We start from the raw sequence: 24,850 nt of genomic DNA, 5'->3' as shown, positions 1-24,850 counted from the left end.
CTCATACAAACTCACACAGGGGGAAGTGCGTTTCAAAACATTCTCCACTTATGTTCACATGGCTAAACTGCACCGTCTAGTCATATGTTAATAGTAATAGTTTTCCATAGGTTAGTTAACAGCATTTTGGTGAAGGTTTTGAACAAGCAAGCCATTGTTCCCCACTTAAGTGATACTAGTAAGGCAATAACTAGTGGGCAGTGGCCATGCATTCCAGCCTATGTTTGAAGCTGGATCTCTTGAATAGGCCTTCCATTGTCAGAGAGGGGGAGCTATGCCTCCCTGATTCAGCTGAGAGCGAAGTTACATCTCCTGATTCAGTTAGCCTGACTACAGCCTCCGCTGGTTACTGATCACTCACTCATCTCTTGCTTCCTTCTCTCCTTCGCTGCTCAGCTGAAGGAGTTTCAGCAGAAGAGCTCTCCTACTAGTGTAGGAGGAGAGAGAGGAGGAGGAGGAGGAGGAGGAGGGGGAGCAGGGGCCAAGAAGAAGAGGAAGGTGAAGGGAGGGAGCCAACCCGATGCGTCCTCAACAGACAGAAACTCTCCAGACAGCGTAAGTCACAATCCACATCTTTCTGTTTGTTTATTTGTTTGTCTGCCAGTCAGTGAAGGCCCGAAGGTCTGCCTTTCTGTCAGTTAGCAACCTGTCTGTCTTTGTTCTTGTATATCCGTCTGTCTCCTTGTCCTGTCCGGTTACCCGTACTGTGTATGCCCCTATGAAAATCATCAATTTCCTAAACAGTTTTATTTCTTCTTATTTTTTATAGCTTTTTAAAATGCATCTAATCCAACTTGTATATCTGCTGCTTACAATATGCAGACAAAAGTGTAATTACTTTAACAAATAGCCTATCTTTGATCATTGTTAACACTGATAATGTGGGACTGCTAGTTCTCAAAGCTAAACCTAGGCCCAAACAATTCATATATCGAAAGATTAGAGGCAACATTAAACTAAATCTAAAAGGCTGCTATTAGATTAGCACACACTCACACACATTATGCAGAGAGCTTCCAACCGCAACACTTATGAGGATATATGAAGAGTTTGAAAGTGACTGGACTGGCAGAGCTGCACACACTTGAGAAAATATCTCCAGGTGCTCGTAGGCAAATTCCTCACCGTTTGTGCCATTGTTGTTTAATACTGAACAAATATATGTGAAAACAGAACATGTAGGCTGAAGCGTAGTACAGCCAGGCACCTTCACCCCTCAAATGTCAGGGCTTGACGTTGCCACTTGCCCACAGGCCCGTCAGTGTTTTCTCAGAGCTCTGGGCCAGTAAATAACGATTTTTAGTGGCCCTGCTTGGCCAGTGATCAAAAAAACTATATTGTCGGTTGTGAAATGATATGACAGAATTACTATCTTGTCGGGAAACGCTTTCCTATTTTCGATCAAGCTTGCAGAATGTCGACAACGCAGTAGCACCGTTGGCCCGCGTTTGTTGGCCAGGTGCCAGGGGGAAAACAATCTGTACCCAAGAGAATGACATTGGAGGAGGAGTGAGCCGAGGGAGAGGGATGGAGAATGTGAGAAAAGAGACAGAGGAAGTTTCAGCCTCACTGGCCAGAATGATGGCCACGGTTAGGGCATGATGCAGCAGAAGGCGAGGTGTTTGGTAAAATATGCAGACAATTTCCAGCATATGAAGACAAGGTGGAAGTTTGTTCATAAATTCTATCAAGTCCCGCACATAGATTTTTGGCTCAGCTATAACAAATCTGTAATAACGTGCATTTTCAGCCTGACTTATCAATTATCTATGATATTGCTATGTGATATTAATGTATTTTCAGTGAAATAAAGTCATAAATGAAAAACATAGATTCAGCTGTTATTACACACACATGATAGGCTATTAGAGTGCTGCTATCATGAGTAGCAGTCTTTATTCATGATTTGTAGGGAGGCAGCTCTGTTTTTAGGGACAGAAGGTGGATAGATTCACAGGGTTTGAGCCACACCAAAACAGCAGTGTCCATATCTAATTAATAATCAGAATAATCAAAATCATTAGAGCAGTGTCGACATTACTTGTTTTTAACATGTCTGAATTATAATTTAGACTTGTCTTAATGAGAAAACGCACTGATATGCTCACAGGGCGCAGTTTAAGTATTTGGGCTAGTGACTTAAAAACTTGACAAGATATAGTAGCTGCCTCGATAGCTGCCTTGACAAAAGAACACCCGGCCTTGACTGTAAAACCCTAAAAAGTCCCAAACTCCATTATATGCGCATTTATTTTCATTGAGTAAGTCTGTTAGTAGCATCAAATGAATTTCTTCATGCCGTTGCAAACCATGACTTTGCACTGTCTTCCTCCCTGTATTTACTACTTTGTTAGCCTAAAGTAAGCTGATACGATTTGAATTTTCAAACACAATGCTAACTAATTTAAATGAGGTTATTTACCCTTACATATTAAACAAAAATGGCAGAAAACAAGTGTACACATTACTTATCTAGGTTAGTCAGCCACTGCTACCTTGACTTACACATTTCCTGCAGGAAACGCTGACACAGGAATGGGGAAGCACATGCAAGGCCAAAAGTTGATTTAATGTGTGATAATTGCTCAGCAGTTTTTATTTTCTTGAGTGCAACAACTTACACTGTCATTTAAAATGTACAAATGCGTGTATTTAAAAGCTATGTCTCAATTGGGATGGGAAAGGAGGAGTTTGCTTCTCACCCATAAGGGCAGATTAGACAATACGACTACAACAGCCCCATGTACAAAAAGGCTGCTTGCCAAGTTGAATAGTAACCTAAAGTTGGCTAGGATGAAAGTTGAAAACCTGTAAATTAAAGGGTAACTTCGGTATTTTTCAACCTGGACCCTATTTCCCCATCTTTTTGTGTCTAACTGACTAAAGGGGACAACAATTTTTGAAATTGGTCCAGTATTGAGTGAGATCGCATCGCCGGCAGCCGCGAAACGAGCTGCAATGTAATCCGACGGGGCAAATCGCACCGTCAATGTATGTCCACTAAAAGTGCTTGTTTTTGCCACTGACAGGCTCAGATTGTTATTACAAGTGTCTGACAACATCATGGAAAGGACCCTACAGAGAAATTAAACGTTTTTCTTTACCTTTCGCTTGATCCGGTCTGTGTGTAACTGAAAAATACCGAAGTTACCCTTTAAGGAGCAGGAGGAGGGGGACTTGGGCCTGACAGTCGGAGCAGATTATCCTGTAGTGTGAATGGGCTCAAGACTGCCGACTGTCCATTTAGCATGACACAATTTTTTCTAACATGTTTAATTTTGTCGGTCCAGTGTGGTCGGGCTTGTGTAGTGTGAAGCGGTCTAAGACTGAAATCTGAAACTGGCAACAGCCAATCGAAGTTAAGATACAGGGGGAAGAAAAAGATAATTTAACACATTTAACAACAACAAGGCCCACTCACATAGATGGTTTAGTAAAATTCCTAACTCTAATCGCTCAACTCTAAAGAAGTTGCTATCCAATTTCAGTTGGAGGAATAAACCTCATATAAAATGGCAACATGCCTGGATCAATCTGCATAAGTATGCAATTACAAATTAAGCGAAACAACTCTCTCTATATCCTTGCAGTAATGTCACTTCACAATACATTTGTAATGTAAATGTAGACTGTTGCTTCTGTACCATGAAGCAAGAAATGATAGGAGACCATTTTTGTAATTTTAGCGGTTCTGGACAAATGGGAAAGCGTTTTTGAATGACAGAATCGGGTAGTGTGTGATCCCTCGTCTTCGTGTGAGTGACGGCCATCTTTGTCCCGTCACTTAGTGTGAGCAGCTTCCCAACGGGACGGCAGGCAGACCAGTCGTTCAATCTGAAAGAGAGGGAACACCGTGCCCTAAATTAGCTTTGTATGTGAAGGTGAACAGCTTGAGCTGGCACAGGTTATTGTAGCAAAGGGAGACTAGGGATTGTGAAATGGGAGCTAGTTTACTTTGCTTAGTTTGTAGAGCTCACTGTAAAGCAAGCGTAAATATGCTGAACAGCAAGGCTGGAACACTACAGTACGCCATTGATTTGTAGCAACGTTTGCCATCAGTGTACTGAGGCAGCTAGGGATTTGCGGTCAGGGATTATGCCACTCCACAAAGGCAACATTTTAAGCGTTGGAAAGGTGCAGCCTAAAGACCAAGACAATGCCACTAGTTTGTGCACTCAGTAAAGTGAAGGATTCAGGTAGCCCTTGTTTGCAGCGTTAGTCTAATGCGGTGGACAAAATCAGGAAGGTGGCCGTTTTCTAATTTTATCGGAAAAACCCTGGATGAGTCACACAGCAGTGTTTACTGACCTCTTGGACGCAGCATAATGGTCTTAGTTGCTCCCCATTACAAACCCTCTTCTCTCTCCAAATCTCTTCCTTCTAGATTTCTTGTAACACCTGCCTCTCTGTGCCTGTTTGCCTGTATCTCTGTCACTTTCTCAAGCGTTCACTCCCCTTTTACTTCTCTTTCACCCCCCCCCCCTGTCTCTTCTTTCCTGTAGTTTGACAGTATTCTGAAAGCTCTTAGTCAAAGCAATGGAGTAGTCCTACCTCCCTATGGCAACAGTCAGGTGAGCCTCTCTCTTTCTGTCCCTCCATTGTTTCGTCCCTGCCTGTTTTTCCTCTCTTCCTCTCTCTTTGCATCCCCCACTGTCAGTAGCTGCTTCTCATGTGCTATGTGATATTGTACCTTGCTTCCCAGTTCTCCCTTTCCCCCTTTACCTCAAGTGCACTTGTTCTGTCGCATAGACTCAAAAGCATAGGATGGGTTCAGGTGTGATGTCTTACACTGATGCTATGCTTTCAAACCCATGTGAAGAGCGTGCATTACATCGCTGGGGGGGGGGCAAAGGGTTGAGATCGGCATTTCTCTAAGTTCAGACCTTGTTTTCAGCATGTTAATATCAGTGCTGGTGATGATTCACTGGAGTTTACCGGCCAGTGTTGTGGAAGTGCAGTGTGAATTGGGTCAGCACATTAAGGGGCATGAGGCTTACTAGTTGCATGGCTGTGACATCTCACCTGGACACGTTAGTTTATCATGCAGGCATGTACACGTCTGGGAAAACAAGACATGTATTTGTGTGTTTGACCACTGTTAAACAATGTTTTCATGTTGCTACCGTTGTGTTTGATTGTTAAAGGTCAGTTACAGCGTGATTGGGGTTTTTGCTCATTTCCTGCATTCCCTTACTGTTTTACATCACTGTAGATCGTTTTATCACATTATGAGATATTTGCCTCATCTTAGCTGTTTCTCATAGTAAATATTCTGAAATGAACGCAGTCTAAATATTGTGGGGTACTCCCAGTAAAGAAGAGAGCGCCAATTTTAAGCCATAATTGTATAAAATCAAGCTTTATTTTCTGTTTTCATTTTATGGACTCTAGCTGGCAGAAGCATCTTGCTTTGATTTGTCTGTTGGCTTGACTGGGATGTTATTGACAGAAGGCGGGTCCAAATGTAACTGCAGAGAACATTAGCTGTCGGTTGAAAGATTTATTTTGGAGAGGATAAGAGGGAAATCGGTCACGTAATGACCCCAAAGCGGGGTGTTTGTTTACAAACAGAAAACGTAGGTAAGGCGCGATTGGCGGCCTCTCGATCACAGTGAGGGATTTCCTTTACCGACCAAAATAGGAGTCTCCGGAGTTGTTTTTACTGATTTTTGTTTGGAATTGAGTGAGAGTGAATGAGCCCTAGAGGTATGGCAAAACTAATTTCAAAATATGCACGTAAAAACTGTCACAATTTACATTAAATGGTTGGGAAATGTAAAAAACGAGCAAAAACCCAAACCAGGCAGAAGTTTTGGACATCAGTGTGCTCTGTATGTTGTTCTTTCACCATAACTGCACCTCTTCTGTCTTTGCATTAAACTAGCGTGTGCATTTTTTGTGTGTGTGTCACCTCAGACCTATGCTGACACCATGGCCATGGGGTCTTCAGTTCCCCAGCTGCTGGAGGACCCAAAGGGCGAGCCCGGCCGCGGCTCACCCGTGTCTAATCTCTCTAGCACTATTCCTACTACTAACCTTGAGTCTGTCAGTCGCAACACTGACCTGCAGGTGTGTCTCTCTCCTTTCTCTCAATCCCTTTCTCTCTTTCTTTCCCTCTCTGCCTTTCTCATCCTATCTCTGTCTGTCGCTCTGATTCTTATTCTGTCTGTCTGTCTGTCTGTCTGTCACTCCTAACACTGTAAGCCTAGCATAATGACATGGATGAGTTAACTGCCCACTGCTACATTTTAACTAATGGCATATTTGTGTGATGAAAACGACAGATTCAATGTTTCTCCTTTTCTTTTGTTAGTGGTGTTTTTGATGTGCTTAATGTGCTTTGTCATCATGCGAACACCCGTTTATCAGATGTACAAATGTGCTCACAGTGTTTTCTGTCCTCTCTCTCTCTCTCTCTCTCTCTCTCTTTCTCTCTCTCTCTTGCTCTCTCTCTCCCCCTCTCTCTCTCTCTCTCTCTGCAGGACTACCCTGATACCAATGGCAATGAGAGTTTGACGGAGGAAAATAGGTGGGTCACCTCCTTTTATTCTGTCAGACTGCCCCCCTTCAGTGATACATTATGACACCCATGTGTCTGTTTATGTGGACACACACACAACACACAAAACAGCGGTTGCATATTTATGTGTGCAGTTCATGAGTAGGGTTGTCAAAACAGATATTTGCCTTTGCAGAATTTGCCTGCCAAGGTATTGTAGCATCATGGCAGATTAAATTGTGGGTTTCTCGTTAAGGCATGGAATATATTTCCCTCAAAAATGACTTTTTTGCTATTAACAATTCTGTTTTTAGAGTTTAGAGTGTGGAGATGTGGATTTGTTGCAGTGACAGGCATAATGACGTGTAATTGTGATATGATGATGTATAAATGATGTATAAAAGAAAATAGCGTTCTCTTTTACTGACTAAAGTTTTAATTTGAAAAGTGAGTAATTTATTTTGTCAAAAACAGGAAAGGTTTCCAACAATGGAATTTTGTCAGATATTCGTGATGCATGTAAGAACAAGACTGAGAATTGACTGGTAAAATGGAGGAGAAACAAAAAGTTTTACTGCAAAATGACTCCAAATCCTGGGGATAAGTACACAGGCATACCACTCTCTTGCTCTTTGCTTGCACTGCATAGGCCTACTTTTGCCCAAAGAGGATTTAATAATATGTATGCTTAAGATTAGGAGGAACAGAAAAACTGGTGAAAAAATTCAGCCTTATGTTGCTCTTGCAAAACATGAAGTCCTTCAAAGCAGTCAGTGGCTTTTTCCAGTTTTTCTTGCTGACTCTCATGCACAGCATGTCTAATAACACTCACACAGCTCGGCAAGTATTCACTGACGATGTGAGGTATTTTATATTTTTGAAACCTTGAATTACACAATTACATCCAGGTTGATGACGAAGCTGGAGAGGACCAAAGGAATTGCTGAGCTGTTAATGTTTGCTGAATGTGGTGTTGATGACAACTCGGCTTTTAAGAAGCTAACATTAGTTTTAGAAGCAATTAGAATAGAAATATTTGATTTTTTTCAACATAGCAACACATAAGGTATTTATGCTGTACCGTATGGACTACACTACTATTTGTCATAAAAAAAGGTATCACAAGCATTATAAGACACTGTGGCTCCAGTATACCTGCCACCCTAGTTCTATACTAATGCAACATAGTGGATGGCGTGTTTTTGTCGGTTTGTTTTAATGTGTGTGTGTGTGTGTTGTCTTGCAGGCCGCTGTCTTCCACAGAGAGTCTGCGGCAGCTCTCGCAGCAACTGAACGGCCTGGTCTCTGAGGTACCACGTTATAACCATTTCATCCCCCTACTCACACACACACACACACACACACATTGCCATACAGTGTTAGGCTTTTAACATTAACGCACTACCACTGAAGTGCACTTTAGAGTAGTGTGTCCTACATCTGAAGGCAGAAACGCACTGGAAGCATTTTCAAATTCGCCAGTTGTTCCCACTGTGCACTGAAAGCATCAAGTGGTGCGTCAAACCACCTTGATATTTTTCCTCCGAACTTGGCTTAGTTTTGGACAGTCAACAGCGGACCATGACATCTGTTTTTCATGAGGTTTCTGAGTCACAGTTACAGCTGACCTATTTCAAGGCATAAGGACTTAAAATGTAATGTAATGATGAACATGGACAAAATATGAACTCGCTATAATCTAGCTGATCTGCTCGCTGATCCCAAATATACGAAGCAAACTGTAAACATATTTGATGTTACTCAAAAGAAAATATGATATAGTATCATTGCCCATCATGGTGGGGAAATGCAGGTGCTGACGACTAATCAAATTCCCCACCTGCAATGCATCCAGTATGTTTGGGCCTTTAGTGAATAGAGGCACATAAGTTTCCATTAAAGCACATTCATCATATTTCCTCTTAATTGTCATTTAGAAGAGTACAAAACAAAAAATTTGAAGTGTGTTATCTTAAAGTCAGTTTGGAAATTTACTATTGTTGACTTTAGGTAAGGGTCAGCTTATAACACTTGACTAAAAAGACATGCTTGTATTTTGTGTTGGAAGTGCATTAATGTGAGTGTCTGTGTCATTTTAGTCATCCACTGCTTATGTGAATGGGGACAGTGCACCTTCTATCAGTGAGAAAGAAATGGAGGTAAGAGAGAAATCTAATAGTTTCTGTCAACTAAACACTTGGGTTTGAAATTTGAAGCCTTAGAATTAAGTCAACTTATAATACAGTACATCCTTCCCTCAAAGGTCTAACCATGATATACGCTAAGGTGGCAATCACACTTACAAACGCAAAATTGACTAGTGCAGGTTTTTCTACTGTTTTCTGAGGTTTCGCAGTAGCCACAGCACTTCTCATATGCATTGGGAGCATTGCGGTTCACAGGGCACGCATTTGAAGTTGAACTCAGTCGAACATGCTGTGCCTAGAATGGGTTTTCTCGGATAAGGAAAAGTTACCAGCTAGTGTGCTTGCTAGCTAGCCCTCTGGAACGACATGCCTCATGTTTTCAGCACTTCCAGTGTGATCTCCACCTAACACATCCAAAACTCACTGTGCCCCTTTGTATGAAGGTGCCCTTTACTTTTTGGCTTTTGGTTATTTAATCTCCCACACAAAGTACACCACGTTCACTCCCCCTCAGCCTGCAGATGCACACTTGATCACACTGTAGAGAGAAAGTGAGCCATAGGCTAACGGTCATCATAACTTGCTGATACAAGAATGCAAACTAACAATGCAGTTGTTTTTAAAATGTATCATAATTGCACCACACGAGTTTGCAGGCAGTTGGTTTCTTAATTTGTCTGATAGCTGTAAGGGCTATACTGAGAGTCATGCCTCAAATATTGTCAAAACATATAAATTGGAAGGATGGATAGATAGGTGGATGGATGATTAAACATTAAGTGAATAAAATGGAACATTATGTGCGTCCTCTTTGGAGATGAATTGGTTTAATCCATGCCCTTGGAACCACCCAAACAAAACTCATCCAGATGTCCCTCCAGTCGGATCACAATTTGAACTGGCCAAGGATAATGGCAGTTTAGAAATCATAATCTTCATCCTCTGTGTAACTGTGTTAATTGGTCTCTCTGTTGAGCTTTATAGGTGTGGCACAGAAGCACAGTGTTATCTAAAAGCTCCACTCGGGCCTTGTACACCATGCAGTGTGATTTCAGTGACAATTAGATTGGCCCATTAGGTGAAACTTGGAAGCTCTCAGCACTGATTAGGCACTTCATATGGTCCTGAGAAACAGAGGTCATGTTGAAGCTGTCTGTGTCTTGAGAATGATAATTAAATGTGTTGCCATGAAGGCTCCACTACCCTTCAGCCCGTCCCATATAAATCAGTTTACCTGCCATCTTGTATTTCACTCATTTGCTTTACCGTATCATTTTAAAGCACATTTTGCACCACTTGTAAAGGTACTATTGTTTACCTTCATGTTAATAATTCACGTTTTGAATTTCTCTCCTCCTCCCACGTGGTTTTTTTTTTCTCTTTCACCACTGCACTTTATCCCTTTCTTCTTTCTTTTATTTTCTTTTTCCTGTCTTTCCCGGATGCATGTGTGCACGCGATAGAGTCGGAACCAGGAGCTGGCTGCCGCCCTGGAGTCCAGCAACCTAACAAACTCTCAGCTCAATACCAAGCTAGACCAGCTGGTAAGAAGCTGTGTGTGTGTACAGTATGTGTATGTGTGTGTTTGCTTTTGTGTTTGCGTTGGGAGTTGGGTGTTTCTTAGGTTTGGCCTTGTACGGCAAAGAATAACCCCTTGCCAACCTCACCACATCAATGTACATACATATTCTGCATGCTGTCTTGATTAACAACATCTTAGCAGAAGTCATGCATGATTTTCCACTTCATTTATTATCTTGCACTTAGGTTGACTAAAATACATTTCTCCAAAGTATCCAAAGCATAAAGAGCAACTTCAGTGTACATTTCTCAGAGCTGTCATAAGTTTATGACAAATGCCTAATTGCAAGGTTTTTTTCGAGCTGCCTTAGCACACTAACGAACACAAAGGGCTCATAACTGGCTTTCACTGCTTTGCAGTGTCTCTGTGCTCTCTGGCATGAAAATGAAGGGCTACATTTCGTGCCAAAAGCTTTATAAAGTTTTATTGGGCTAGGATGGGATTGTCAACCAGTGGTGGGGGGATAAGAGAAATTTTGATCTTTCCCAAACTGACATTTATGTCCTATTGGTCTGGCAGACACAGCAGTCTCAGGAGCTCACAGATCAGCTACAAAAGGTAAACAGTTTTTTCTTCTCTCTGTCCTCTTGTCTGTCCATCCCTCTCTCCCAGTCTACTGAATTGCTCACTCCCTTTCTCATCATTCATAAACTTTGCATTTTTGTTCCATCAGGAACGAAAGGAATTTGAGCAGAAGTTTGCAAAGGAGCAAGGAGCCATGCGGGAACAACTGCAGGTAACCACTCTCCGTACACATACACACTAATTTAATCCTTCTGGTGTTGTGTGTTTGCCTTGAGTGGATAGTACGCCATATCTGTTCAACCTAACAGCAGATTCATGTACTGTACTACAACCCACAACATAACCTGATTATCTTATTATCTTGAAACATGTACTGAATATGTTTTAAGTCATATTTGACTGGATGTCTCAAGAAGAAACTTGTTCTCTCGTTCTCTCGTCTCTGTAGGTTCACATCCAGACTATTGGTATCCTGGTATCAGAGAAATCAGAACTGCAGACAGCACTACAGTACACACAACAGGCTGCACGGCAGAAAACAGGTGTGTGTGTGTATTTTTGTGAGTGAGCGCATGCATGCATTTGAATAACTATTTTTAATCCTGCTAAGCGGTCACATCTATAGCCATTAGTTAACTGTGTGTGTGTGTGTGTGTGTGTGTGTGTGTGTGTGTGTGTGTGTGTGTGTGTGTGTGTGTGTGTGTGTGTGTTTGATTGTGTGTGTCCAGGAGATGCAGAGGAGCTGAGTAACCGTCTGCAGTCCACCAAACAGAGAGTTTCAGAGCTGGAGAGAACTCTTTCCTCTGTCTCCACGCAGCAGAAACAGTTTGAAAAGGTAACAGGCGTTTCAGTGATCTGTTCATATGAACATATAAACAGCACCATAAACATAGAACCAGAAACAGCAATCACTGGGGATGAGCAATGCAAATCCAATATAAGTAAGACGTCAACAGTTTCCAGCGACAAATGCTCAACTGACAATCAGCTGTGTACCTGTAATACAAATAAGCAGCTGGCTAATTTGCTCTGTCAGGGGAAACACAGTTTTCCCAATATATATATATATTTTTTTTTTATTAAAATGTTTCCGTTTTGTCTGCAGCACAACAAAGAACTTGAAAAAGAGAGAGACAGCCTGAGGCTAGAGGTGTACAGACTGAAGTAAGTCACTTTATCCTGGCGTACACGCAATAGGCCATTGAGATATATTTGATAACATTTTCACAGCAGTGGAGATGCAAAGCATCACTTTGACTGTCATGATGTTGTTAGACTCTATCAGATTGGATGCAGTGCAACAGATGGGATGAGCAAGTCTCCCAAGTCCTAAAGCAATCAGTGTCCCGGAAAACATCCTGCAAAAACAGAAATAACCATTTAAAAAGTAGCTAGCTGGGAACATTGGGCAGCCTGTGCTCACACTCATTGTGCTAATTTCTGGGGATTAATTTTGCCAAACATACCCCAGGACTATGTCAAGGACTCCTGTGGGTATTCGGACTCCACTTTGGAACCTGTGGCACATTAATTAGTTCAATGCTTTTATCTTACACTTCATAGTATGATGGGTGTGTGCATTTGTAGTATAGCTTGCCCCAATGTGAATCAAGCCTTTAACCGGCAATATGGTCACAATATCATAGAAAAATGTTTTTCTCCTTGACAATACAACAATATTTGCTGGAATCAGTTTTATTTTTCTAATACTTTACTCTAGAGTTCATATAAACACAAACCTGCGTGGATCCATAACGCTATATCTTAAAATGCCATATATTTTGCCCAGCCTTACCCCAACAGATACCAAGCTCTGCCTATTGAACAACATTAGGATGTCTTTCATTCACTGGCCTGTTTTGTAGCTCCGTTATTTTGCTGCTGGCAGTTTAGGAATGATGACCAACCCCTGTATGTGTGTGTGTGTGTGTGTGTGTGTGTGTGTGTCTGCAGCAGTGTGAGTGACGAGTCGAAGCAGCAGAGCTCGGAGCTATCGGAGCAGCTGAGGCTGAATGTGCAGGAGAACGGAGCCATGAGGCTGGAGCTGGAAGAGCTGCGGAAGAGGCTGGAGATGGCCGACCTCATGCTGCAACAGGTACATTAAGGCACAAACACACACATATACATGTTTATACTTTCTTACCATTAATTTGGCCTGGAGAGCCAACTTGTCTACAGGAAATGCCACCCTGCCTAAAAAAAAATTCACGAGGATTGGTTTCAGTGTAGCTCCTTAAAGTGATGTTGAACTTTGGTAGTACCTTGGGTTGTGTAGCTTCCTGGCCATGATATAACCCCAAAATCGGCGAGTCTCTGTTATCTGTTGCTCTGGGGCTCCGGTAGAGGTGATTGGAGAATAGTGTTTTTTTTCTCTCTCCATTCACTGCTATTCTATGGTGGAACGGGTCTCAAAATCACACTTATAGCACATAAACTAACGTCAACAAAGCAGATTCTGACAATACATAAAAAACTAGTACTGTCACTCACGTGTGGTAAAGTGAATTGCTGTCTTTATGTCATTAAACCTTTCAGTTTGAATAAGTGTAACAGCAAAATTCTTCAGACTGGATTTCGGTGTTACACTTATTCAAACTGAAAGGTTTAATAACATAAAGACAGCAGCACTATTACACTACACAACCCCAAGGTACTACCAAAGTTCAACATCCCTTTTAAGTGTTAAATGGCATAAATCCTTTGGGTCCGGAAAATGTTTTTTCACTTCTCAGATGTCATTTGCCTTCATGTGTTATCTGCATTTCACTCCACTTTGTGTTACTGATTTTTAAATGGGCCCTTTTGTTTCTCTGTGTCGGTGCAGTGCTCCAGTGAGTCAGGACCGCCCAGTGCCAACCAGCAGGTCCAGTTACTACTGGAAGAGAAGCAACAGCTGGAGGCTCACACTCACCAGGTCTGTGTACATGGACCTTTGTTTCTCTTTCAATTAATTTCTCATGTGCATGTGTGTGTGTCTACCTGCCTGTCTGTGTGAATATTCCCTTTCTCTGTCATTTTGAGCATTTTGAGTAGGTCTACATTTTGTTTTTTCATGTGTGATCCAGAGCTAAAGGCTCACTGGCAGAACACGGCTGTTTTTTTCTGGTTTAGGCTATAAAAATCAAGATAGAGTAATGTTAGTTACTGCTTTTACCTCATCACATGTGGTCTAGCTACTCCACACTACTCGCTCGCACCCCTGCTAGCCTGCCTTTATAGAGGCATGTGCCTCACCCGCCATAGTTGTCATGGTAACTTCCCCTTTTTCAGTTGCATCAAATGGTCTATTTGACGTCATTTTAAGTGAAGGGGTAGACTCAGTTGACCCCGCCATCCACCCACACATCTACGCACCCCCTTTTTCCTCTCTTTCGGTATTTGATACATAAAGGCTGGTGCAGGCTGAGCCACACCGATGGGATAGCGGTGGAGAATAATTCTTGCTCATTCAAGAAATATGCTGCTCTTGTTTTTTGTTGTTGCTCATTTAAAAATGAACCAAGACTGCTAGGGAAGCCATGCCTAACCTTCATGCAGTGACCAGCCTGGCAGATAACTGCCTATTTATCTGTTATGGAAATACCAAAAATCTCCCATTTTGATTGTCATCATTTTCAAAGCTTTGGAATGAAAGCCTTGCTGTGTAGTTGGCATTGTGAATGTAAGTTCTGCCTGTATGTTTGTGGTGGTGTAGCTGATGGAGTCGATTGCCCAGCTGCAGACGGAGAGGGACTGCTACGCTGAACAGATCCAGGAGGAGGGCCGCGTGTGGAAGGACAAGACAGAACAGCTGCTAACACAGGTAAACTGAGTAATATCATCACCACATTAGTAGAACATGTCGTACAAACACAATGGTTAAATAAGAAGTTGTGTGAAAACTTCTGTGTAGTTCTGAAGTACAATTGAGCATCAAGCCAGTGTTTTTTTTCCTGATGGTGCGTTTTCACCGGGGCGTTATTGGACAGGAGGGATTGCGCTGCTTCCCAATAAAAATGAACGGGAAGCGAGGCAACGATGCTCCTCACCGGAACTGGTCCCAACATACCATAAGAATTTGTATGTGTGTGTGTGTGTCTTGGCAGGTGTCATTGGTTGCAGAGGAGAGAGACAGGAACATCAACCGAGTCCAAGAACTAGAAGCTAACATCACAGAGCTGAAAAACACTGCAGGTAAGGGGCACACACTTTTCTCTACCCTACTACTTCTCTCTTTTTCTCCTCTTTTTCTTCTTCCTCACTACTTTTCCTCCATTCCTTTTCTTCATACGGAGTTCACTTTTGCAAATAAGCAATCTGAGTAACTGACCACAGTACAATGAACATTGGTAGAAAATTCACCTCTGTATGTGAAGTATTTATTTTATTCACTACAGTGGTGCTAACAGTTAAACACTACATGTTTACAGTACAGTAAAAGCTAGTTTAGCATAATCTCAAAAGCATTAGCGTATGCACTGTAGCATGCTAAATACTGGGCACACATAGGTGACACTGCTACCACAGTGGGGTATATTTCTTTGCAGCATGAAGATAAAACTATTAAAGTGCTTGACTCTCTCCTCCTCCTTTTCCTCCTTCTCCCTCTCCTCCAGCAATGTTGTCCCAGGAGAGAGAGGCTCAGGGCCATGCGGAGCCCCAGTCCTCGGGGCCGTCGGAGAGCGAGGTCGCCCTGCAGGAGGCCCTCAACAACCTGCAGCAGGAGAGGGACACTCTCACCGCACAGTACCAGGCACAGGTATGCAAATGTCTTGATTAGTAAAGGAATGTAATGTGAAACCATGTACAAATATGATACTGTAACACATACTTCATACTTCATAATATATCTGTCCTTTTATTGAAGCCCACAATCAGTTGTTCCAAAATACCTACTAAAATACCACCACTAGTATTACCACTGCATCTCTCAGGTTATTTAAAGGTTCTCTAATGAACCTCTTTTCCCTGTCATATCCCCTCCAGCTGCGCGATAACGAGCAGCTGAGCCGCATGTGTGCGGAGCAGGAGACCCGTCTGGGGGAGCTGGAGCGGCAGGTGGAGAGCCAGGGCCAGGAGGAGGAGGACCGCCGTCGCATGTTGGAGGACGTTCAGTCGGACAAGGCCACTATCAGCCGTGCCCTCACCCAGAACCGCACACTCAAGGACCAGCTGGCCGAGCTGCAGAACGGCTTTGTCAAACTGGTGAGGCTGGGGAAATGTTTTTTTTTTTCTTTTTGCCGTTCTTTATTTCCTTCATATCCCTTTTTGCTTCGGCCCTTACTCACTATGATCTTTTCTCTTCCATCTTCCATCCTTCATTTGCTTAACTCTAGCTTTGATTCTTTTTTGTGTCTCAATCTCTTCATCGTCTCTTTATGTCCTTTAATTATTGTACCACGTTTTGATCAACGCCTCTTTAGTAATAAGTTGAGATAGTACTCACTCTGTATGAAAGTACATTCAGAATAAATATTACCCCAGAGGGTGAGATAATGTTGCCTGAAAGCCAACATGTCTGTTACCCCTTCCTCTGTACAGACTAATGAGAACATGGAGCTGACCATCGCCATTCAGTCAGAGCAACATGTGAAGAAGGAACTGGCTCGCAAGTTGGGGCAACTCCAAGAGGACCTGCACAACATCAAAGAGCAGGTGGAGTCTCACATACACACGCACACACACACGACTGTCTCTCCATCACACACACAAAGTATCACTTAGAAGTGGAGTCTGTTCACAAGCATTCACATACAGTGTTGATGTTAAAATGTAGACTAATGTCTGTTGATGCACTTTTATCCTGTTGCATTTGTCCCTCTCCTGACTTTTGCTGTCTATCTTTACTTATATTATCTGGTAAAATATGAAAACACAAATGTGCAGTCTTCTTCTGTGTTTGTAGATGTTTTATGCATTTTATTCTGTGTTATTTCCTCCCATACACATGTAATGATAACAGCGTGCAGAAAGAGATCAAATGAAGAGATGTTGTGACAGTACAGTCGCTTTCTACATCCAGTTGGCATTCATTTCCCTCTTTTCTCTCCCCTCCCTCCCTCCAGCTGGACCTAAAATGTCAGGAAACTCAGGGTCTGATGGAGCAGAGGGACCAGGTAGTGGCCCACCTGCAGCAGTACTGTGCTGGCTACCAGACCCTGGCCTCAGAGCGGGAACATCTCCACCACCAGTATCTGCAGCAGAGCCAGATCATGGACCGGCTGCAGCACGATGAGAGCCAGGGCCGCGTGCAACTGGAGATGAGTCACAAACAGCTGAAACAAGCGCAGGTAAGAATTTAAGCGACAAGCCACGGGAGGCCATGGCTTGCGCTTTCATAAAAAGGTGGTAGAACATGCATTTTCTATAAACCTTTTATTTTTAATTGACAATAATTACATATATTGTTTATCTTTTGCCAAGTAATATAGCTCCAAAAGTAGCTTAACAAAGTGGTTGCAAAGTGACTCTGAAGTACCAGTATGGGTTGTGATTTTCAGTTAGCATGTTAGTACATAAATTAACTGTTATGCGGTTACAGGTATGTGTTGGTTGTGTCACAGCCAATCAGAACTGAGTGAATATGAGAATACTTATGCACGCTTAGAATGTATAATACACTGACAGACAAATAGAAATACACTAAAAGATGAGACTGTTGCAGCTGGAGAGCCTCCATCCCGAACCCCCACCCCTATGTCATACAAATGGAATATTCTAATATATACACACACCCACACACACACACAATCCTGGCATCTGTGATCTGGCAACACTTGGAAATGTGCACAGACTGACACACTTCTTTCATCTTTAAACAACAGCTTATCACACATTTTTAACCCCACTGACCCCAACTGTTTCTCCTTTTTGTCTCTCAAACACACACACGCACTGTGCTTGTGTTCCTTCAGTAAATATCTTTTAGACTGACTCCCTGTCTCCCCCTTCAGGAGCGTTTGGACCAGTTGGTCACAGACAACAAGCAGCTGAAGACTGAGGTGCAGGAGCTGCTCAACAGCTCTCTGCTGGCTACGCCACCCAGGGACCAAGGTAAGGCCTAGTATTTGTATTAGTGTATTGGCATTGTTGGCCTCTACAAAAATATGAAAAACACCTCATAGTTCATTTGTGACATGATCAAAACTTGTTAGTATTGTAGTTGTGTGTGCCCCCTTGTTTTAAATTCAGAGAAATTATATATTTGCATTACATGTTTGTAGATAACGCACAGTGCCATGCACAAAAATAAAGACATCATATTGTTTAGGCAATGGAAAAAATATCTTGTCATGCTCAATCAACACTTGTAATTTGTTGTTACGTTGCCTAGGAGACGGAGTCGAGAGCCAGTCCCTGCAAGAGAGCCCAAAGAATTCCCCTTCCATAGTTATCCCAGAAGACTTTGAGAGCCAGAAAGAGATGGTGAGGAGGGTGAAGAATTCTCTTCCTCCGAATCTTATAGCCCAAATTGGGATGTGTTAAGGATGTGTTTTGCTTGGCGTTCCCTTTCTTTACACATTGGGAATTGGAAAATATTTCATTTTTTGGTGCTGAAATAGATGGGACCGTTAATCAGTGCTAAGGGTGTGAAATGTAGAAATGATGGTGAGATCTCTATGATGTGAGACTAATTTCCACTACAAGGAAATGCGTATGAAATGAATTTTTGGAATTACCCTCATTTGACACTTTCCATCCTCTTCCTCCGGCCTTCCCTTTCGTTTCCCCTCTCTCTCTCCCCGTCTGCCTCCAGGAGGAGTTTATCCACGGGGCTTTGGCCCAGTTGGAGGCAGAGAGGGACGAGGCCCGGAGGCAACTGGAGGAGGAGCACAGGCTCCACATGGCAGCCCGGCACCAGGCCGCCGCAGCCTTCAGCCTGGAGCACCAGCACCACAGCCACAGTCAGGAACCTGTTTGTGACCATCTTCACGAGCACGAGCATGAGCACGGACACGGTCACGAGCATGGACACGAGCATGAGCACGGACACGAGCATGGTCACAGTCACGACCACGGTCATGGTCACGGTCACACTCATGGCCAACATAGCCACTGTGAACACGGTCATGAGCACTCAGGTGAGAAAATGTGATGGTGTTGTGTGTACAAGCGTGTAAATGTATGTTTTACAGAGAAAGGCCAAATGGTGTGTGCTGATGTGTGTGTATGTGTGTGTGTGTGTGGAAGTTAGTAGATAGAAAAGAGTGGACAGAGAGAAGACAGCCCTAATATTCTTCAGTGGGTGATTAATTATGACACATGGTTTATATGATTAGTTTCTCATGGTTGTAAATCAGCTAAGACTGTTTGGACTTACATACATAATGTACATGGGGTGTAATATTTAACCCCGTCTCCCCTCTCCTGATGTCCTGTCCAGAGCGAGGAGTGCCGGTGGAAGTTCATGAGGCCCTGCAAGCCGCCATGGAGAAGCTCCAGCAGCGCTTCACCTCCCTCATGCAAGAGAAAGCCGACCTGAAGGAGAGGGTGGAGGAGCTGGAGCACCGCTGCATCCAGCTGTCTGGAGAGACTGACACTATAGGTAAGACTGTAGGATTGTTTTTTGTTCTTGATACTATATACCATATTAAAAAATGGGGAACAAAATCATTTGCATGATGCGTGATTTGAGAATTAAGAACTGATCTGTGTGAATATAGTGGGAAAAAAATCTTATCCCGTGTGCAGCTTGGTGAATGATTGAGAACAGCACCAGAATACTTTGAGAGGGGGAATACCTCTCCTGATAACAAAAAATCAGCCTTATGTGATCTGGAAATTGCACAAACACACATATTCATGTATTTCCGTGCAGCACTCATGTCTCTTATTATGTGTGTCTGCCCAGGAGAGTACATTGCCCTGTACCAGAGCCAGCGGGCCATCATGAAGCAGAAGCACCAGGAGAAGGAGCAGTACATCAACATGCTGGCCCAGGACAAGGAGGAGATGAAGGTACTCTACCACAGTCTCTTAAGGTCCCAAGGAAACAACATTTAGATGGTGTCTTGCTTCTGTAATTTGATGTATTTCTGGTTGAAACCGGATGTTGGGGCGGAACATAATGTCGGGAGGAACTGTTCAAAAGAGAAATGCTTTGCACATAATCTTGAGCTGTCACAAATTCTGGATACTTAAAAATGAATACATTCCAGCAACCAGGATGCAACCTGGTGTACGAGGGTACAGCAGGGTCATCACAGCCCCACATCTGATCTGGCTGCAATCTGGCTGCCCCGATTAAAGCTGACAGCCCTCTAACCTCACAGTGGCTGTGTGATTTCACACGCAAAGTAATTAAAACACAGAGGCAAAACATGACAAAATGTGTTGCTGTCCAGATAGTTCTGGAGACAAAATGACCAGTCATTGGATGATCAGCAATTGGAAAATTGAGCTCTCAATATCAGTCAGACTTGAAAATCCCATATTGGATTGGCTGATTTTATTTGGGTATCTAAAATGCTTTTACTTTAAGAAGGAATCGATTACTCTTAAGAAATAAGTCACATTCTCAACAATAATCCTGTTGATTATTAGCTAAAACAGTGTTTTTGCTCGCATGGTGCCTTCTTCAAAGTATAGTGTACTCCTCCCAGCTGACCAGTTTGTTGCCGTCTGTGTCCTGGCCTCTGTGTCCATCAGGCTAAGCTGGCGGAGCTGCAGGATCTGGTGATGAGGCTGGTGGCAGAGAGGAACGACTGGTACAGCCGCTACACCGGGGCTGTGGCCAACGCCGGCACAGTTAACCCCGACCTGCTGCCCGTTGGGGAGGATCACGTTCACCCAGAGCACCAAGCACACACACACATGGAGCTTAATGCTGTCAATGGAGCAGGTAGGCAACAACCTAGAGTGTGCTCACTAAATCTGCACACAGTGCGTCATAAACCAACCCAAAAACACTCTGCCCACAGATATTTGAGTGGTTAAATCCGCCCTGTCTGGATCCACGTGTGCACCCACAGGCTTAGGATCAAATCCTGCCAGAACTTTCTCTCCTGTGTTTCCTCTACTCTGTCTCTGTTTTCCTCTGAATGAAAAATAAAATACTACTCTGTTTCTCTGCTGCAGAGCCCATGGAGGTCATTCCCCTTTCGGAGCCCACCCCAGGCCTGGACGCCCCCTTCTCCCAGACCCTTTCGACTGGTCCAGCCCAGACTGACCCCCAGCCCCTCGGCCCCAAGGAGGACGGCACGGCCCGGCAGATCATGCAGCTGCTCCAGGAGATCCAGAACCCCCAGGGGGCGCTGCGCTCACCCCCCTTCCTCGGCGAAAACCCCTGCATCCCCTTCTTCTACCGGCCTGACGAACAAGACGAAGTCAAGATCCTGGTGGTCTGAGAGATTTGTGGGTTAGGGGTGTGACATATGGAGGGGTGTGTGTGTGTGTGTGTGTGTGTGTGTGCGTGTGCGTGTTTATGAGGTCTTGGACATGTCTTGAGGTCTTGGATGATTAATAAACACCACAGTTTACCCTGTTTGTAGCTTATGGATCATATTCACAAACGCATCTCTAGAATATTGACCCCCCCAAAACTGCTCACAAATAGATTAATATCCGTGACCCAATTGCATTAAAATGGCCCCTGTTTATCTTGTGTGTGTTTGTGGGTGTGTGCATGAGAGAGAGAGAGAGTTTTCTATTATCTTTGTTGCTTTCCTTTTTGTTTTTTTCATGATTGAAACTAAACTGTTCCAACTTTAGATTCTATCTATGATGCTCTTTCTGGAGAGGAGATAATCAGTATTCCTACACGCAATCCGATCATTCTCCTCACCTCAATTTCTAATTCCCCCTCCCTCCTCTCCCCCTCTAATACATAAGTGCAATAAAGGGGTCCCGTTTTCTGTCCCCTCACTCGTACTTACAGAGCTGTCAGAGGATCAGCAGCATGTCCGTGTGTAACGTGTGTCTGATCAGGCTCGCCTCGTACTTCATTTTGATGCACATCTCTCCATTTTACACGATTCACTGTCCACATGCCAAAAAAAGAGCATCGAGTTTGAATGTATAAAACAAAATGTTTATCTCTGTGTGTGATGAGGAAATGTGGGGAGAACTGCGGACGGTGGCAGGTGTTGGGTGCAGAGAGAGCAGGACAGGAGGCCAAATCGTGTGCGAAGGCCCAACTAAGAGATGCAGAGCGAGACGCAGGTTGTTAAAGGAACTTAGTAAACTGTTGTGTTTCTAAGTCAGGATCTAGCTAGTGACATGGATCAGGATCAGGATCAGGAAGGTGGAAGCATGTGGGCAGATGGGTACTGTCCCTGAGACGACCTTTTCCATTACATTGTCTCTTCTTTTTTTTCCAACACTGAAAATAAGTAATATGTGTGTGTACAATGCAAAATGTTAATTTATGTGCAGTGTGATGTTGTGTAGTTATCAGACATCCTGTAATTGTCTTGAGAGAGGCGTCACCACGGAAACCAAGAGGTGGTTTCTGATCGTTTGAGGGGATAGATGCAATTTAAAGACCCTATGAAGTGAAAAATGACTTTATAAGTTGTGATGTGAGATACCTACCCATAAGATACTAAGAGGGGGTGATAGAAGTCCATAAATGTTAATATATACAAAAAGACATTGTTTTCTCCATTCTTGCTGCAACACTTCCTCAACCTGCAACTCAGGGTGTAACATTTTGAACTCTTAAGAGCTCTGGGTGCTGTGCTGGGGGCTCCTTTCCAGGTTATTGTATATAACAAAGTTCTCCTAGTTCATCTTTACCATCAGCAAGCTAGCGATTACAAAAAAAGGTACAATGATCTGAGCATGTTACAGCAAGTATGGCGTTAAAATCTTTTTGACTACAATCATAACTCATCAATGCTTCTTCTCCGCAAATACTGTGTACTCTGGTGCTCCAAGGCGTTTGGCTAGCCTTGTCACAAACTCTACACACTCCCACTGTTCAACACACATAACTCTAAACACATATTTCTTTTCTTTCTTTTTTTTTTTTATCAGAGCCACACATGAACTGAGCTCTGATTTCCATTTCATGGGGTCTTTAAACTTCTAAATGAACAGGCAGACTTGGGAGCCAGTTTCATTTTCTGTTACGTTTTGCTGGTAGTTCTACATATCAAAAAGATGAATTAATGCACATCCTTTACAACTGGACTGTGTGTGTGTGTGTGTGCGTGTGCGGAATCCAACTTGTTTCCTCTTCAGCTGAAGTTGCATCTGTTGTGCTTTTTTTGTAGAGTTCTATCAGATTATATAAATATGATTGCACTAAAACTGTACAAAGCTTCTCATTAAACTGTCCTATCTAGCTGGTTGGACAGCGGCTTTTCTACCATAGAGCCTCTTAGCTAGTTAGATTAGTTATTCTGGGGAAAGGGGAACCCCATGAAGCCACGGGAGGCTGAGGGTTCCAGCTGAAGCAAGGCTGACAAGTGAATTTAATGGAAAGTGTGTTGGTGCGTGTGTGTGTGTGTGTGTGTGCAGTGTGCACTCGGAGGATGAGTTAGTTGTGTAAACATGACTAGAAAGTGAACTTAAAAGAGACTGCTCAGTTTAAGAATTCATGCGTTACTCCCAGTGGTCTAGGACCGGTCCGATCAAAGTTTGTGGAACTCTTCCAAAAAGAAGAAAACAAGACTCAATTTTGTCGTCAGATAAGAAGGCTGCAAGTTTTCCATAGAGAATGAATAAAAAGTGAGATGGTAAATGAGAACCAAATTTAAAAAGGCCACATTTTTTGGCTAAGAACACTATAATAAATCTCATTTGGGCATAAAAACCAACATGATGCAGGTCTGTAACGTCAGTCGTTGTCTGTGGACCAGATCCAGACTTAACTGACGACATCACTGCTGTCTGGCTTTGGGAGAAGAGTTGCTCATGTTCACACATGTTAAATGGAGAGTCCTAGACCATTAGAATATATATAATTTCTTAAACTGGGAGGTCTTCCCCTTTTACAGCTAGTACCCCAGAGGTATCAGAGTTCAGTTTTGCCATTTCGGGTGACGTCTTAGCAGAGGCCTCTGTTTTTTTGAGAGCCTTTCCACGATGCCGCGTGTTAACGTACCAGGATATTAGGGGTTTTTCCCCCCCTTTGGAGATGTGTTTACCCCCTTCTTTGGTTGAATTTGAATTTTGAGATTCTTTTTATTGTGTTTATATCGAGGTTACTACCTTATCTGTTAAATTATTAAATTGTACACTTGTGATTTGTATCACCGAAATCAACTGGGGAGGGAAAACGGTTGTGCGCTGATTGTGGTATTTTTAAGAAGTGTATTGAAGTTAGCAAAATCTGGCTAAAGTTGTTGAAGCTATGCGGACATGTGGAAGTGTATGAGCTTGGTCTGTGTTTACGGAGAAAGTAAGCAGCACCAAGTCAACCCTAGACCTCAGCACTTTGGGCAGAAAGAGTTGGTTTCTGAATAAATGTACTCTACCATTCTAGATATTACAATTCCTCGCTTCTTAGCATTCTGTCACTTTTTTTTTTTTTTCCTTTTGAAAACATGCCATGAAATCAGATTATTGTTTTTTTTTGGGAGTGGTCAGACCGAGAGATGCATATGAAATCCTTTATAGTATTGTTTCGGGGGTTTGTGAAATAATATAAAACGTAGATGAAATTATTTTCCACACTTTCTAATTCACTGTTAAATACCTGATGTGATTGAGAAGCTAGAGATAAGAAAGCATTTGTTGTCTCTGCTGTAAAAGAGGTGGTGTATATACTGTAACTGTGTAACATATTGTATATTCATTATGCCTGGTGTGTGGGGGAAAGGCTATTCCGCTAGCCGCCTGGCTAGCAGCGACTGTACGTCCGCGTGTCCGTCTGTTGGTACGGACACGCGGACGAAGTAGAGGTTTAGGGGTTGCAGACTGGCTGTGATTTAATACAAAGATTGACTAAAAGAGAAAATATTCTATTTATTTGGAATAAGTAAGTATTTCAACTAATCAGTTTTAATGTAACGTTGAAGCGACTGTTGGAGGGCAATGAAGGATCATTCAGAGAACCGACTGATAGAGTGCAGCTTCTGACAGGAACTTTCTGATGTGATTTTTCTTTTTCTTTTTTTCTTGAGTAAGACTTTTCTTCCCTTCTCCTGAATAAAACTGATTGAGCAACTTAAA

General features: G+C 42.9%; 1 protein-coding gene across 1 annotated transcript; it reads left to right on the top strand.

Annotated features, from left to right (window-relative positions):
* Window positions 1-494: 494 nt before the first annotated feature.
* golga2 (golgin A2) lies at window positions 495-24,850 on the top strand. The gene is made up of 26 exons (XM_078286702.1): window positions 495-555; window positions 5,917-6,069; window positions 6,483-6,529; window positions 7,746-7,809; window positions 8,599-8,658; window positions 10,110-10,190; window positions 10,748-10,786; window positions 10,902-10,964; window positions 11,202-11,295; window positions 11,482-11,588; window positions 11,859-11,917; window positions 12,707-12,848; window positions 13,578-13,667; window positions 14,448-14,555; window positions 14,839-14,926; window positions 15,349-15,491; window positions 15,719-15,937; window positions 16,274-16,387; window positions 16,798-17,022; window positions 17,686-17,785; window positions 18,066-18,157; window positions 18,489-18,813; window positions 19,116-19,277; window positions 19,584-19,690; window positions 20,381-20,573; window positions 20,810-24,850. Exons 2-26 carry the CDS (start codon window positions 5,932-5,934, stop codon window positions 21,076-21,078), a joined length of 3,129 nt encoding a protein of 1,042 aa, XP_078142828.1. The 5' UTR covers window positions 495-555; window positions 5,917-5,931; the 3' UTR covers window positions 21,079-24,850.

The sequence above is a fragment of the Centroberyx gerrardi genome, chromosome 2 (genome assembly GCF_048128805.1).
Source record: "Centroberyx gerrardi isolate f3 chromosome 2, fCenGer3.hap1.cur.20231027, whole genome shotgun sequence".
NCBI lineage: Eukaryota > Metazoa > Chordata > Actinopteri > Beryciformes > Berycidae > Centroberyx > Centroberyx gerrardi.
Note: the sequence above shows the minus strand (reverse complement) of the source record. Positions and strands in the feature narration are given on the sequence as shown.

What these genes read in the sequence shown, in the direction of transcription:
- golga2 (XM_078286702.1), top strand. Translation starts at nt 5,932, where the DNA reads ATGGCCATGGGGTCTTCAGTTCCCCAGCTGCTGGAGGACCCAAAGGGC. An exon ending in CCATGCGGGAACAACTGCAG is followed by an intron (nt 10,965 to 11,201) that starts GTAACCACTCTC and finishes TCGTCTCTGTAG; the next exon opens with GTTCACATCCAGACTATTGG. An exon ending in AGCAGAAACAGTTTGAAAAG is followed by an intron (nt 11,589 to 11,858) that starts GTAACAGGCGTT and finishes TTTTGTCTGCAG; the next exon opens with CACAACAAAGAACTTGAAAA.